This window comes from Peromyscus eremicus, chromosome 1, assembly GCF_949786415.1.
Source record: "Peromyscus eremicus chromosome 1, PerEre_H2_v1, whole genome shotgun sequence".
Lineage (NCBI taxonomy): Eukaryota > Metazoa > Chordata > Mammalia > Rodentia > Cricetidae > Peromyscus > Peromyscus eremicus.
Genome location: NC_081416.1, coordinates 79,344,565 through 79,361,870, shown reverse-complemented (window position 1 = coordinate 79,361,870; position 17,306 = coordinate 79,344,565). Strand labels below are relative to the sequence as shown.

General features: G+C 42.7%; 1 protein-coding gene across 3 annotated transcripts in view; it reads left to right on the top strand.

Annotated features, from left to right (window-relative positions):
• Positions 1 to 17,306, top strand: part of Tnrc6a (trinucleotide repeat containing adaptor 6A) — a 178,668-nt gene that overhangs the window by 83,243 nt on the left and 78,119 nt on the right. Inside the window, exons 1-2 of one of the 3 annotated variants that reach the window (XM_059267303.1) lie at positions 9,227 to 9,356; positions 9,680 to 9,727. The exons of the other annotated variants lie outside the window; for them this stretch is intronic. Coding sequence (XP_059123286.1) covers positions 9,352 to 9,356; positions 9,680 to 9,727 — 53 coding nt within the window. The 5' untranslated portion in view covers positions 9,227 to 9,351. Of the gene's footprint in view, positions 1 to 9,226; positions 9,357 to 9,679; positions 9,728 to 17,306 lie in introns of those variants that run through there. 3 annotated transcript variants of the gene reach the window in all.

Below are 17,306 nucleotides of genomic sequence, written 5' to 3'. Positions count from 1 at the left end.
CCCCTTCCCCCCACCATGGCCTGGGTTCTGTCACTATGATGACCCTGAAATTCCTCTGTGTCGTGCATGTCAGCAGCCCACCTCTTTGCCAATGCACACCACCCTTTTATGTAGAATTCACAGTTTCTATGCCTTTGGTTGGGTTTAGTTGACTTATTAATTTTTTTTTCTTTCTTTGTAAAAGTCACAATTTTATTTCTCATAGTTCTGGCGCTTAGGAAGTTCAAGATCAAGATGACTGAATGTCTGGCGAGGGTTGCTTCCTGCTTTCCCAGGTGCCATCTTGTTGCTATTTCCTGGAAGCAGGAAACCGTTGGAGCATTCTTCGTCCTCATTCATCAACTAAAAACAGAACAATTCCAGGTTACCATCTGCCAGCGCAGGGAACTCGAGGAGGCAGGAACTATGGCTATGCTTTTCCTCAAATGAAGGAAAAAACGCTAGTGCAGCTTCAGATATTCCATCTATTTCTTTGTCCTTTAGTCTCCCGCACACCATGCATGTGAAGTTCTTCCACAGTGCACTGGGGATCTGCTCGATTACATATTTTAAAAAATCTCGTTACACGTATGTGTTTATTTACTTACATATTATGAGTGTGACTATGAGCTCCCCCCACCATCTCGTGTGCCACAGCACACATGTAGAAGTCTGAAGACAACTCAGCCAGATCAAACTCAGGACATCAGACTTAACCTGCTGAGGCATCTGGCCAGCCCATTAAATTATTTTTATCTATTGTTTACTTATTTGGGGAGGGGGAACACACATGTCTCAGCATTCCTGTGGAGGTCAGAGCACCGTTTGGGGGAGTCCAGCACATTTATCTGCAGAGCCATCTTGCTGATTCTCCATTACAGTTTTCCCTGAGCCAGTTAGTATATTCTTCCCTGATTATTCCACGCTCTCCGTGAGTCCACATCTTTTTTTTTTTTTTCTGGCCCTTGAGTGGTTTTTACCTGCTACGTTTCGAGAAGTTTCCTGACACGCATGTGCTGCTTGGTTCTTAGCACGACCCTCGTCACATCTGTGGAGCATCTGTCAAGTTCTCTCTTACCTGATACTCTAGCCCAGGGGTTCTCAACATGTGAGTCGTGACCCCTCTGGAGAGCAAATGACCCTTTCACAGGCATCCCCTGAGGCCGTAGGAAAACACAGATATTTACATTATGACTCACAACAGCAGCAAGATTACAGTTGTGACGCAGCAATGAACATAATGTTATGGTTGGGGGTCCCCACAATGTGAGGAGCTGTATTAAAGGGGATGCAGCATTAGGAAGGCTGAGAGACACTGCTCTAACCAGTGAGCACTAGTCGTACTGGCTTCCACAGCCTCTGAGCTCCAGACTCAGAGGCCATGCCAGTCGGTTACCCTTCTTGCACCGCCGGCACCGGGCGGCTGGTCCTCCACTGCTACTCTAAGTGGCTGTAGAATTCGTGTCACTTGTCTCCCATCTCTCACAGCTCACTTTCTCCACTGCTTGATGTCTCCTGTTTTTAAAAACCGTTATCTCATAATTTTGTCTTTTTTTTTTTTAATTTGTTGTGGGGGGTGGATATCATTCTAGTTAGTCCACTTGTTTGGAATCATCAAACTTTGAATGAGTGAATAGGATTTTATGAATCTATCTATCTACTGAAAGACATATAATTTCCCATTACGTTCTTATAATATGTTGCTTTGGCTGTAACTGTCGGAGGGACCTAGTCCAGAGAGGAGGTTCCCATTCGGTCCTCACTAAAGCCGTGAAGATGCCTGGTGGTTCTGGGGGCAAGCTATAGAATTATTGAAAGAATGCTGCTGGCATTTGTTAACATATAGCAAAATGGCAGTTGAGGAGACCTAGGGGGAATCTAGAGGAGTCCTATTCCTGCCAGTAGTCCTGATGGTGACAGACGGCTGCCTAGCAGAGGATCATGTGACTTGACACACTTTAAGGAAATACTAGGAAGGGAAGGTGACATTTGTTCTTCTTTATTCTACAAATACCTTCAGTTAAATGGTTGGGCCTCCCAAGCACTAAGCTAGGTACTGGCAGTACAGCGAACACAATGGACATGCTCTACTCTCTGGGGCCTGACATGTCAGCAGTGGCTCCATAAAATAAGTTGTCTCATGAAAACATGTGAGATTCCAACCCTGAATGCTCCAATTCTTTACAGAGGGCTGGGCTCCCACTTCAACAACAAGGAACTAGAATGATGCCAATTTACTATTCATACTTGACTCATATCTGTTATTCTGATGGGAATCAGAGAATCTCAGGGAAGGTTTGCAAAGGAGACAGCATTTGCACTCGGCTTTGAAGTGGAATTTGTGAGGTAGACACAATGGGGAGGAAAGGTCTCCCATTCACACGGAACAGCATGTTCAAGTCACAGAGCTACTGAAAGACACAATAAACTGGCTGTAGTTCAATGTCACTGGATCATGAAACAGGGAATCTGAGAAACAGGGCAGGGTAGGCTCTTGAAGGCCTTTTATGTTATGTGAGGGGTTTCAGATGGCATTCTATAGAATGCAGCTATTCAAGAATTTTTAGCCTTCAAGCCATTCAAGAGCATCTAGCGGCAGCAGGAGCTCATCAGATACTTGCTAGGGAAACCACTTCGGCAGCAATATGGATGTTTAGATGGAGGAGATAAGCAGAGGCTAGGAAGACCATCCATTCATTAGCAAGCATTATGAAGAGCCTAATATGTACTAGGCATTCTGCTACGTGTGGAGATCTGAGGAATGGGGCAGACATGTGCCTCGTTCTCCCAAACTTCCCAGAGAGTCAGCAAACTCAAAGAGCAAACAGATGGCCGAGAAGTTTCATTACAACTGTGATTAACACTATGGAAAGTCCGGAATAGCTTCAGGGTACATGATTGGGAGCACTGAAGTGAGAGAAGAAATGTGAAGAGAGAGAGAAGGCAAGGCTTTCTTGACCAAGGAGACAGGAATCTTTTAGAAAATGAAAGACTGAATGACTGAAGCAAGGTGAGCAAGGGAGGGGATGAAAGGTCACAACTACAGGAGACGTTGGAGGACGATAAAGATACTAGATGTAGAGCCCAGAGCCCTCAACGTCTTTGCATTATTTTAAGATGGATAGTAAAATGACAGTGGCATTTTTTTATTTAAAGTTAGAGAGCATCCAGGCTGTTGCGTAGGAATTATCCCAACATACTGCCAAGAGAGCAAGCATGTGCACTGCTGGAGACAGAGAAATCATGACCCTTCACCCACTTGGGAATGCAAGTGGGCACAGATTATTTTAGTAACACTCTGTTGTTTCTCATACAGTTCAATATGCATGTATTCTGGGATGCAGCAATTCTATTCTAGAGGTATGCTAGTCAGCTTTCTTTTTACTGTAACAAATACCTGAGACAATCTACTTAGACTAAGAAAAGGGTTTTGTTGTTGGTATTATTTGTTTGCTTGTTCCCAGCTCACCATTTTGGAAGGTTCAGTCCATGATCAGTTGATCCCATTGCTTATTAGCTTGTGGTTCAGAGTATACTACTGCAGAAGTACAAGGCAGAGCAGAAACATCTTGTGGCTGAGAAGGCCAAGGAAAAAGGAACAGGGGCTCCCACTACCCCTGTCAAGGACACACCCACAAAGACTTGAGGGGCTCTCACTAGGTACCTAAACGTTGTTCAAATCTTAAACAGTCTTTTAATAAAAACCCAGAGCCAGATATCAGGGTGAAAGCTGAAAGATCAGAGAAGCAGAACGGCCAGCCACTAGTTCTTACCTCTACGAAATCCTCAGTCTAAAGAGAGTGAGTTCCTGTTTCCTTACCCTTTATATACCTTTCTCTGCCCTGCCATATTACTTCCTGGGACTAAAAGGGCATGTGCTTCCCAAGCAAAAGCGTGAGATCTCAAGTGCTGGGATTAAAGGTGTGGGTCACCACTGCCTAGCTCTGTGTCTAATCTAATGGCTGGCTCTGTCCTCTGATCCTCAGATAAGTTTATTAGGGTACATAATATATCACCATACCTAAAGACTCTACCACCTCCCAGTAGCACCATGCTGGGGAAAAGCCTTTACCACGTGGCCTTTTGAGGGCATTTATAACTCCAACTATAGCTCTAGGTATTTACCTAAGAGAAATGAAAACATGCCCATTGTTGTGTTAACTTTTCCTGGGGAGATGCCAATAAATGTCTACTCATCCCAGATGGGGCATTTACCACAGACCAGAGTCATAATGCCACTGAAGACCAACTTAATGAACCAAGGAGTTAACTGGGTTACTTACAAGAATATGGGTGAGGAGTTTCAGGAGCAGGGGTCACTCAAAGGCAGCTCACTCCAGCCTGGACAACCATTCAGGAGAGCTGCACCCGGAAGCTCTCAGAATGACCACACGAAACTCCTTTGGATAGTCTTTTCTCCCCGGCGATTGTGTATTGCTGACAGAACCTTGTGAACTTTATAGACTTCAGCTTTTTCCCAAACTTGTGAGGAGTTTCCTTCCTCCCTCCAGGAGGGAATGCTTCAGTTCAGATCAAATTGCCCCACAAATGTCCACCAAATAATAATAATAGCCCCCCCCACTGAAAACAATAACTGATCAATAGGAGGACAGGCAAACAAGTTGTGATATATCTAGTCAATGGAATATTATTCACAAAAAGAAACAAATTTGGTACATACAACAATATAAATGAATCTTAGATTTATTCAGCTAGAGAAGCCAGACAGAAAAGGGTATATACTGTGGGATTCCATTTGTATGAGCTAGAATGAGTGTGCTGACTTCTGGTGATGTAAACCGTAGAGGTAGTTTTGGGTGCCTGCTGTATGGGAGAGGACTTCGGGGAGGGACCGAGAAGAGGCACAAGGGAATTTTCTTGAGTGATAGAACTCTTTTATATTGATTGTGGTTGTGGTTACATGGATATATTTGTCATGATGCATGAGGCTTTTCACTTTAAATGGGTGAATCGTGTTTTGTGTAAAGCATAGCACCATAAAGAAAAAGAAGGGAAAAGGGAGTTGCGAAAGGGACCCTGCAGTTTTCAGGGTGTGCTGGAGAGTGTCAGTGAGAAAAGAGAGGAAGAAAAAAACTAAGAAAATATTTCCAAAATAAAACATCCTGCATTGAAAGATGATGGTGATGGTGGTGATGGTGATGATGGTGGTGGTGGGGTGGTGGTGGTGTTAAAACTAATTTTTAGGTCTCTAGTTGGAAGAGCTTAGGGACTGGTCTTCTTACTATTGGCCTGTTACTGGGCTCCATTACAACATGCTTACCCTGTTTCCCCCTCCCATCTTGATGATTTCATTACTGGAGTATCAGGCTTCCTCAGGGTGCACTCCTTGGCTCTTTTATGATATCATAGAAACATTCATTAATGAAATGTATAGCTGGGGTCCACATCTTCAGCTTCAATCAGCTGCACACAGAAACTATTTATGACAGCATTGCGTCAGTGCTGGGTGCCCACAGACTTTTGTCATGATTTCCTTAGTAATACAATTTAGTAACACTTTGAGGACATTTACTTTGTACTGGGCATTATAACTACTTTGGAGGTGATTTAAAGTTCATAAGAAAGCACATGCCTTTAATCTCAACACTCAGGAAGCAGAGGCAGGAGGATCTTGATGAGTTGGAGGCCAATCTTGTCTGCATAGTGAATTCACATGCATAGATCTGTCTAAAAACAAAAGCAAAACCGAACTATATGAGTGAATTTATTTTCTGTTTGCTCAGGACTTGTCTATTCTAGAGCAATGGTGTGTTCAGTGTAATTTCAGTTTTTGAGGTGTAATTGGCTAGACCCTGCTATGTCAGTACCTGTGTGGGACCTGGTTCCTACGTGGAGTCTTCAGAGCACTTACACACCGAGTGACATTAGATTTCCTTTCGGTTACTCTGTTTCTCCTTTACAGCATATGTATGTATGTATACATATATGTATATATTTAAAATGATCATATTTGGTAGATTGATTATATATAGTAGGTTATGTTATCTATGATCACCATCTTGGGATCACAAGGGGTTGTATTTATAAAGTATTTATCATCAAAAAAGGATGTAAGGTCTAATGCAGTTGAGATCTACAATATGGTGGTTAGGAGAGGGCTTTGGAGCCAAACTGTATATATAAAATCTTAATCACTTAATACATGATTTTGGGAAAATTAATCATGGCTGTTAGCAAAGGGGGCATAATACTTCTACCTCATTGGGCCGTATGAAGAAAAACAATTAGTGGCTAATTAGTATTTGTAAAGTACTTAGGACAGTTTGGGATAGCACACACTAAGCACTGAAGAAATTGTAATTAAATAATGTAAATAGACTCTTTCCAGGAAAGCTTATCCATGTTCATGTGTCCAAGTTCTTTCTATTTATTACTGTAGAGACTTTTTAAATTTAAAAATATTGGTTGAGGATGTAGCTCAGTGGTATAGTGCTATTTAGGATACATTTTTGCTATGCTCAGCATCACAAAAAATAATTTACGTGCATGAGTGTTTTGCCTGTGTATATGTATGTATACCATGTGTTTGCCTGGTGCCTGAGGAGACCAGAAGAGGACATTGGATATCCTGGAACTGGAATTACAGTTGTGAACCATTGTGTGGGTGCTGGGAGCTGAACTCAGGTCCTCTGTAAAAGCACCACGTGCTCTTAACTACTGAGCTGTTTCTGCAGCCCCCATTGTGGTTTTTGATAAAGAGGAAAAATTAATCCTTACCTTCCAAATACATAATTTGTGAATGATTAGTCTAATCATTTAGACTTCTCAATAGGGAAGGAAGAGAGATTGGAGAAAGGTTGTGTTGAAGCAGTCACAGGAACTGAACAGAAACAAGAGCAAATAAACAGGGGAAAGCCCCCGTCCTGGTTCGGCTACTGTTACTGGGATGAACACTGGCAAGAAACTTGGGGAGGAGAAGGTTTATTTCAGCTTACAGTTTATAGTACGTCATATAGGGAAGTCAGAGCAGGAACTCAAGGCTGGAACCTGGAGGCAGGAACTAAAGCAGAGACCCTGGAGGAGTGCTGCTTACTGGCTTGCTCCTCATAGCTTGTAACCTTCCTTCCTTCCTTCCTTCCTTCCTTCCTTCCTTCCTTCCTTCCTTCCTTCCCTCCCTTCCTCCCTCCCTCCCTCCTTCCTTCCCTCCTTTCTTTTCTTTCTTTCTTTCTTTCTTTCTTTCTTTCTTTCTTTCTTTCTTTCTTTCTTTCTTTCTCTTTCTTTCCTTCCTTCCTTCTGTCCGTAAGAGAAGTTTTCTCTGTGTAATAGCCCTGGCTGTCCTGGAACTTGCTTTGTAGAAAAGGCTGGCCTTGAACTCACAGAGACCCACCTGCCTCTGCCTCCCAAGTGCTGGGATTAAAAGCATATGCCACCACCCCTGGCTATAGCCTACTTTCTTATACAACGTGGGATAGCCTACCCAGGGGTGGTACTACCCACAGTGAACTGAGCCCCTCAACATCAATCATTAATCAAGAAAATGCCTATAGACTGGCCTACAGACAATTTGATGGGGGACATTTTCTCTGTTGGGGTTCCTCTTCCAAGAAGAGTCCAGCTTGTGTCAGTTTAACAAAGAAACTAACCAGGACAGGTCCTACTGAAATTTGAAGCCAGGGAATATGGTAGAACACTAGCATGCAGGAGACAGAGGCAGACAGATCTCTGTGAGTTTGAGGCCAATCTGGCCTACATAGAGAGTTTTATGCTAGCCAGGCTACATAGTAAGACCCCATCTCAAAAATAAAATGTAAAAATTACTGGCACTATTTGATACTCATTTTATGTTTTGTAATTTTTTTTTCAAAAAATGTTTATAGACTCATAAAATTAAAAACACTAAAAGAAGTAAAATGCATAACAGTAGTTAACATTTTGGCTCACCTTTTAATTCCTTTCTGGGCATTCATTCATTCATTAGCTATTTATTACAATACACATTTCTCCCAGAGCAGAATCTAACAGTCACATAGCTTGTTTCATGGGAGAGACTGAAGCAGGTCTAAGCCAGTTGAAGGATTTAGGATTTAAAAGAGCAAAAGGAAGTAATCTACAGGATGAGTTTTCTGAGAAAAAAAAAAGAGGGGGGAACAGGTTTTAAGTAGAGGAGAAAGTTGCAGATTACAAGAAGCAATGTATGCACTGAATATACAAGAATATATGTACCTATGTGCATTATTATTGTCTTAATGCAGTATATTGCTTCATCTACCTGTAGGTATGTATCTTATTGTATGTGTCTACGTTGTTATTTTTTTACACTTATTGTAATAACTGTATCTTCATGTATTATATTGCTGTATCTTACTGCATTTATATGTAGATTTATATACTTTACAGGTATTTATCTTATAGTATTCATAGTTGGGTGTTCACATGTTTTTCTGAGAACTAGTCTGGAATCCGCCTTTTCATCCTTTCATTGTAACCAAGTCCCCAGGCCTGTACTTCCCACTCCATCTTTTCATGCACCGCAAGTGGCTGCTTTTAAGGCCATCTCCTATCGTTGGACTTTGTAGCTGGTTACAGTTTTCAACCTTCCCAGTGCCGTGAGTTATTATCTTGATGATGAAGTACTTAAAAGTGAAACCCAAAATGATTATTTCTTGAGCAGAAATTAGTGAAAGTGGAATTGCTGAGTCAAGGGTGTGTAAAATTTTGAGGCATAGAATCGTATTGAAACCTCACAGCCGGCCTCAGGTATGCATTCTTCCGCCGAGGACGAGAGGCACAAGCAGAGAGGTTAAATAATCTGGCTCAAGGTCAAAAGTAATTAGATGTGGGTGAATTTAAAAACGGCGCGGGCTCGTCGGCAGCGGCAAGGGTGGAATTTGCGGTTTGGTGGAATTTTTTTTTTTTTTTTTAAGGCGTTTCTGTGAGGGAGGGGCCGGGCAGAGGGGAAGGAAACTTGTGTCGCAGTAAAGAAGGGGGGTGGGGGGAGATCGGAGTCAAACCCGAGCCGGCCTCGGCAAGAAAGGCTGCGGTCTGCGCTCGCCAGACCCCGAAGACGCTCGCGGGGAGCGTCGGAGTTCCCCGACAGCTCCGGCGAGGTCCCGGCCGCGTCGGGCGGTTGCCAAGCGTCTGCCCTGTCCAGCAGGCCTAGTTGCTAGGGCCTCCATTTTGGGGCCCCGGGGCCAGCGCGCCCCCGGAAGGGGTTGCGCGTGGGGCATTCACTTCCGGTCTGGGGCCTGCGGCGGCAGCGGTGGCGGCGGCGGCGGCGGCGGCGGCAGCAGCGGGTCGGTGTAGAAAATGGCGCTGGTGCAGCGGCTCGGGCCTGTCCCCGCGGCGCTGCGGAGGGCTTGAGGCTCGCGAGCCTCGTTCCCCGCGCCCCACGCGCTCGTGCACTTTACACACATGAGGTGAGCGAACCGGAGGGGAGGCTCGCTCGGGGCCGGGAGCCCGCCTAAGGCGCTGCCGCAGGATCCCTCGAGCTGCGGGGCGGCGGCACGGGGCAGTCCCCGGGGGCGCGGGCCAGGGTGGGAGGCCACGGGCGGCCCGGGAAGCTTCGGCCCCGCGCGGGCTGCGGCTCTGGGCTCGGAGGCCCGCAGCGCTGCAGCCCGCAGCCCCGCCCCTCCCCCACCGCGCGGGCGCTCTGCCGCAGAAGCTCCGTTTTCACGCGCATCCCCTCCCCCCCCCCCGTTTTTTTTTTTTTTTTTGTTTTTGTTTTTGTTTCCTATTTCAGAGAATTGGAAGCTAAAGCTACCAAAGACGTAGAGAGAAATCTTAGCAGGTAAGATGGGCGAGCCTTCAGTCTCCCGCCCCCTTTATAATCGTATGTTTCCACTCTGCTTCGCCCTTCCTGGGTTTACGCCCCCCCCCCCCTCCCGTCCTCCTCAACCCGTGTCATTTGCTTTCGCACGCAGGGAACAGACACTCGGGAGAAACGGCCTCAGGGAATATTGCATTGGTGGGGGGGGGGCATTGCAGGGAGACGCGTAATTACGAGTGTGTTCGTTCTTAAAAAGAAAAGCAAAAGGCAGTTCTTGTAAACTTAGTTAAAGCATTCTCACCCTTTTAGAATTTAATTAGGGGACTTGTGCATTAATTACTATTGTAAATGGTTGCAGGCATTGTGTGACTCATGATTGAGGCGGCCCTTATGGCGGGCTGTCAAACTGTTTTGGCTTCCCCGTTATTACTTTGTAGCTAAATTGTTGCCTTTATAAAAAGATACTATGTGTTCGCATTTTTTCCTCTCTGTCTCTGCACATTGTAGTCAGGCGGATTCTGTTGCATTGGAAACAGTTTTGTCCTTGAACTTCATCAAGCATAAACTGCGTTTTGTTTTCCTTTGAAACTACATTTTAGTCTGTGTTCAGTGTGTGCTCTTTTTATCAGCTGGGAAAGTAATTAAAAATTGTTCTCAGTAAGGGATTATCACTTCTGTTGGGCCTGAGTGCTTTTGCACTGGTAACTTAAGCATCAAATACTGCCTTAAAGAGAAGGGTTGCTTCTTGTCCCCCACCCCCAAGTGATGCATTTCTGGAAAACGTTTAGTTTTATTGAGCTGTAATTGCTTCAACATCAGGGAATTGCACTATACTTAACCCTTTTTCAGATCCATTTTAAAACATGCTTTTCCTTTCCTTTTTTCTTTTGCATCATATTTGGACTCACAGAAACTTCAAGATTAATACAAGCTAAACAGCTTCATTTGTTTTAGGTCTTAATATGGTTTACGCTTGTTTATTGGAAGTTCTAGGCTTATGTTGGGGTTATTAACACACTTGTAATTGCACAAATACTTTTCACCATGTAGAATTGTTCCAAATTTCTGGCTCTTTGAATTTATGTTAATCTGTTGGGGTGACTGTTAAAGAATCTGTTCTCTTGGCACAGGAACAGTGTTGGCTTACCCGGTGAGAGGTTTTCTGGAACTCTAAATAATTATGGAATCACTTAAAGGGACATTATCAGAGGCTAAATAACTGTCAGCTGTATAGTTAAACAAGTTATGTCGTCAGAAACTGGGAAAGAAATAATAAGATACAGAGCCAAACAAAATAGATTGAATTATTACGGTGTCATTTTAGTGACAGTGTAGATTTGGGGTCTTTTTCTCCTTCCGTGTTTGTTTTGTAGGGCAGCCACAGAGGTCTTGTTTCTGTGAGGGGACCTAGAACTTAGGTACACATCGTAATACAAGCATGATTTTCATTTCTTATGACTAGGCAGAACTTGGAAGCTCTTCTATTGGCCTTGTGAGTTTGAATTCCAACTCTGCCACTTAAAATAACCTTGACTCTTGGCAAGTCACTGGGCCTTTCTGTGTCTAATCTATGAAATGAGAGGTTTGGTCCATCCAGTTACTAAGGTGTGTTGGGCCCTTGGGTTACATAAAAAGGAATCAAATACTGTCAGTATCCATAGAGGGCATGTACAATCTGGTAGGGAAACTATATAATATGTACATAAATAACGGTGACACAAGGTAGTTGATGGTAGGGGTCAAAAGGGGATGACATTCCACTTAGTGCTTGAGGCACTTCAGGTGATCAAAGATAATGTGAAAAAGACAAATACTGAGATTTTAAAGCAGTGTCCAATGAAAAGGACCAGTTAAGGTGCTTTGAGTGGGGGGAGAGGTGGTTAGATTAGATGGGCACATGCTTCATTTTTCCCAAGTAAAAAGTATCAATCTTTATTAGTACCCTGCTCAGGAAGTCATAGCAGGTAATATTCACTCTAGTAAACTCTGAGCATTTTCTAGAAACCAGTGAGTGGACGAATCTTGGTAAATTTAACAACTGTTCATCGTATGCCTGCTGTATCTATCCAAAGACTTTGCTGCCTCTTTACCCTTGAGAGGCTAGGTGAATAAGGTTGTTCCTAGCCTTGCTTTACTGAAAGATGTTTGAGTTCAGTAACTACAGGAGGTCTGACCACTAGTAACTGCAGGAGTGCTCAGCCTTCATGCTGTGTTTAAACTCTTACTGAAGGGAAGGTGCTTCACCTTGAAAAACTGGGAAATTTCTTCTAAAAAGTAGAACCCACAACTGCATGCCATATGTTTATCTTGGAGCTTCTCACCATGGACACTGCTTATATTTTGCACCAGCTAATTAATTATTTGAGGATTGTTCTTTGCAGTGTGTAGGATGTCCAGCATCTACCAGGAGTATTCCCTACTAAGTGTTTGTAATGATCAGAGTGTCTTCAGAGTCTGACAAAGGTCCAGGGGATGGGGGACAGCACTGTTGAAGATCTTGGTTTAGGGTTTTGAACATGAAAAGTCCTAAGTATATAAATGATGAATTCATATAAACATCTTTTTTGTATAATGGAAGCCCAGCAAACCCCAGTGTGTGTGTCTCCAGCTTGAGAGTTCTGTTCTGTTCTGTGTGTGTGTGTGTCAGAGTTGTGTTGCCCTTCTCCTCCTTTCCTGGAATAAGTAGCAAATTCTTACCAAGACAGTGCCAGGTGTCCAGTGGCAGTTAAGCAGAATGGCACAAGGGATAAATTTAGCTCATTAGGTTAGCTAGCTTTTAAAATACATTTTTGGCCGTTAGAATTGTCTCACTTTGTTAGTACCATGTACATTCAAAGGAGGGAGCTGTAATGTGTAGGTGAGGGTGACTACCATTGGAATGGAACTTAGGAACCAAATCCATTTTGGTCTGCAGAGAAGATATCAGAACAGTAGAAGTAAAGACTCAAAATCCAGGAAGGACACAGGAATTTGATCTATCAGAAATAGCAAGCAGTTAATCAAACTGTCTTAAGGCATGTGATATGGAGGGCTTTGAATGTCAGGCTGAGAACTTACATATAATCTTTAGATGGTCTGTCTAAGGGGCCACCGCCTGCCTTTTGGTAGGGTACCAATATGATAGGAAACTCTTGTAGCCCAGGAATTGTGAGCAGGTGTGATTATGGGCAGTCGTTCTCTAGGTAAGAGTTGATGAAGATTTGCATGTAAATGGTGTTGGAGAGAGGTGAAAGGGAGAGATACTGAGGAAGTGGAACCTGGGATTTCAAAGCATGTTAGTGGTGAGGGAGCTCCACTTAGGTTCAATGAGAGATTGACCCAGCATCCAAGTGAAATAGAAATTTATGTGAGAGAAACAGTGGTAAGTTACAATCACCAGTTTAGAGAGGAAACAGAAACCCTCCATTAACTAGTATAACTCAGTTGATGCAAAACAGTTAAAAAAAATTTTTTTTTTTTTTAAAAAACATGCATGGATGTTGTCCCTGCATGGATGTCTGCACACATTGGTTCCCAGTACCCATGGAAGCCAGAAGAGAGAGGGAATTGGATCTCCTGGAAGTGGTGTTACAGATGGTTGTGAGCTGCTGTGTGGGTGCTGGGAATCAAACCTAGGTCTTCTAGAAAAGCAGCAGGTGCTCTTAATTGCTGAGCCATCCCTCCAGCCCCCAACTGTTGTAATTTTTTAAAGTATATTTGGAGGCTAAAGTTGCATAGTTAGTGAATATTCAGAGCTGGGTCTTAAGGTGTCAGCTGGTGTCTTACTTTTCAAGTGAGGAAATTCTGATTGAGAGACAGTCTCCAGATAACAGAGCTGGGACTCCAACAGACCTTCTTACTCCAATTCTAGTGTTTTCACTGAACATTTGATAAAATATAATGTACATTTATGCTTTTTGGACAGAAAAAAGAAACAAAACAATGATCTCAATATATATCTCATGCCCATTCTAGTGATTTCTGTAATTTAGATGTGTTGTGTAAGTAGAAGTTAACATAATTTGTGATAGTGATCCCTGGTCCCAAACCAACCATTAAATGCCATTGTACAACAAATATTAAAGGTGCTGTAAACCATATAGCATCTAACCTGGGACACTTAGCATTGAACCATGATTGTCTGGAACAGATGCTATGTCCCAGAGACCCAAGACCCAAGACAGGAGTGAGCCAGGGTGTACCTCTCTCTAGATAAAGTTATTTTTTGTTGCCACTCGTCTTCCATTGTTTAGGTGAAAAGTCATCCTGACTTTGTTAGGCTTTTCTGCTGCTTGCTCTGATGTGGCTTGCAGGCTAGGCTTTCTAGCTTAATTTGGAGATTATGTGGTAAATTAGCTGCTAAGATAAATGAATACAGACTGTAGGCTTAGCTTAAAACTGACAATACTCTGGAAAATTTGAGCATGAACATCATAAAAAAAAATAGTTGCCGGGCGTGGTGGCGCACACCTTTAATGCCAGCACTCGGGAGGCAGAGGCAGGCGGATTTCTGTGAGTTCGAGGCCAGCCTGGTCTCCAAAGCGAGTTCCAGGAAAGGCGCAAAGCTACACAGAGAAACCCTGTTTCAAAAAAAAAAAAAAAAAAAGAATAGTTTATAATGTCTTTTGAATTTTGGCATGCCAAACATGTCTGAAAGTATAATTTGAAAGGCATAAAGTCTTTTACAGTTTCATTTTATGACAACCCCAGAATTATTGTCCATGATTGGAAATAAAATGGCATGTATTACATGTATTCCATTCAGACTGGACTAATCTTACTCCAAATCGAGATGAAGTACACTTAATTTTCATTTTTAAAAAAATCATTTGAGGGCTGGAGAGATGGCTAGGTAATTAAGAGCTCTTGTTGCTCTTGCAGAGGACCCAAGTTCCATTCAGGTTCAGTTCTTAGTGCCTGAGTTGGCTGGCTCACAACCACTTGGAACTCTAGCTCTCGGGAATCTGCTAGCCTGTTCTAGACTCCATGGATGCTTTATGCACACATGCGCATACACACATAATTAAAAATACAATTAATCTTAACAAAAAGTCATTTGTAATCTTAAGCAAAATATCAAAACTAGGGTAGCAAATACTCTTGCTTTTCATGATTATTTTTGTCATTACACTGTATCTCCAGAATACAACATCATGTCTTAAGAGGATCTTGTACATAACAGTCAAATGGCCAAACATGGAATGTGTAACTTTACACTACAGTTTGGTTCATATTTTCAGTTGTCATGCTGGGTTTTCTTTTCACCATTTCTTGATCCAGAGTTGCGTTAGCTGTCTTGTCTCTGAAGCGTCCTTCCAACCCCTTTCATGACAGTGCAGTTTTTTGACGAGGTGTTTTGCATAATTCAGTTTGGGTTTGTCTAATCACTTCTGAATGACCAGACTGAGGTTAAATCTTCTTGGCTGAAGTGTCCCACCAGTGGTGATGTATGTGTTCTCAGGACATCCCTGCAGGTGTTCTTGATCATTTCAAAGGAATTTTCTCTAGCATTATTCAACACTTGCACCTTTATGCTGGCCTAGTTAGTGTTTCTTTCATTATAGGAAATGCTATTTAGTTTAAACTGAAACCTAAGTATTAAAATTGCAGAAATTACAAGTCTACTTTAAATTGATTAATGGTTGTGATTGCTACCTTTTAAAGAATTTTTGAAGATAGCTTCCTTGTTGGTGGACATAAGAGTTGTTTTCGACTTTGATCAGTGATGGTTGGATAAACTTGGTAAGAAAATGAAACATTGGTTAGGTTTGTAATGTGTAGTCTATTTTTGTTTATTTTCTTTTTGAGATAAATTCTCACTTTAGAAGACCAGCTTGACTTGAAATTTGGGATCCTCTTGCCTTATGCTTATACTTCTCAGCTGAGAGATTATGATCTGCACCATCATGCCTGGTATTTAGGTTAGCTTGGCATTGTGTCCACAGACTCTATTCATGCTGAGTAGACAAGGTATTCATGCTGAGTGTACAAGGTATGGCAGGTGAAGAGAAGTAATTTGGAAAACTGAATATGTATTTGAACAATATATGTATTTGAACAAAGCAACAAAACAAAACCCCCAGAACCAGAGACTCGGTATGCATTAGAATGCTGTCAGAAGAGTTGAGGTGAGATTGAAGAGAAAGAGTAAAGTGTAACTCAGGCAGGCTTTCAGTCTTAAGAGGAGTTCCGTGAACATAAATAGAGTTAAAAGTTCTATTTAAGATTTACTTTAAACATCGTTTGCATACTCTGTTGAGTTGGCTAGGCAGCAGAAATCCTAGCGTTTCCTTTCTTGTAAGCAGGGAGAAACGTTTGAATTTTCGGCAGTAAGGCAGTAGTGTTATGTGACAATGACTCAGCTTCCCATTTTAAGTGGAATGTTCAAAACAGATTGGAACCTAGTTGAAGAATTTTATACTTTGAACCTTAAAAGCTATTTTCTGCAAACAGCAATTGATTGGATTTTGTATAACAACAAACAAGCCTGAGCCAGTTCACTTGTTTTGCTGTCCTTCTTAGTGAATTGCAGTCTGTTAGCATTTATTGGGCAGTTTGCCGCAGTGATCCTGGATGTTTTTAAGTGATGGCATCTGTGTTTTGTTGACTGTAGTCCCTTCTTTCTCCTGTGTCTCTGTCCCCCGAAAAATGCGTATGAGCTAGCAGGAGGAAATGGTGCAGGTACCTAAATATACTCTGATCTTAAGAGCATTCTAGCATCACTTTACCTGTTGTTAACTGCTGCAAAGGGTGCGAGAAAAACACATTCTTGTTGTGAATCCTCAAGCAGGTGTGCTTGCTTATATGAATGAGGCCCTCTGGGTCTTGTTCCCAGTGGGGTGCATCTGTAATCCCAGCTCTTCTGAGGTAGAGGCAGGGGGACCCAAGTTCAAGGCCATCTGGGCTACGTGAGACCTTGTCACAAACAAATAAAGTATAAAAATGGGAAGGAACTTAAGTGAACTTTCTCTGCATTACTGCAGGTTAGCATTTCAGGCCACAGTTGTAAGCCAACTATTGGAAACTTCTGGTTCCTCAATGGCTGTGGAGTCAGAGCCAACTCCTGTTCAGTGCTAAGATTGTTTAGTGCTGTCCTGCTTTTGATGTGTCCTCAAATTCTTCTGAAGGTACCACTCTCTGTTCCTCCCCGCATCATGTAGTCTCCACTGGCGTTGAACTCACTGTCCCTGCCTAAGTGCTGAGACTATGGGCACAGACTCTCAGCTTTTTTTTTTTTTTTTTAAATTTATTATGTATACAGTGTTCTGCTTGCGTATAACCCTTCAGGCCAGAAGAGGGCGCCAGATTTCATTACAGATGGTAGTGAGCCACCATGTGGTTAACCGCTGGGAATTGAGCTCAGGACCTCTGGAAGAACAGCCAGTGCTCTTAACCTCTGAGCCATCTCTCCAGCCCTGAATCTCAGCTTTTTAATGGTAGCACTATTGCGATCAAATTTCCATGCATCTGATGTGGCTTATACATTCATCACCTCTGTGATTCCAGAACATGTTTGCACTCACACTTCCTCTCCCCAAATCCCAAATATTTAGCAGTCACTCCTCATCATTTAGTATGCCTTCTAGCTCTAGTGGATGTTCCTATTCTGGGCATTTCATAA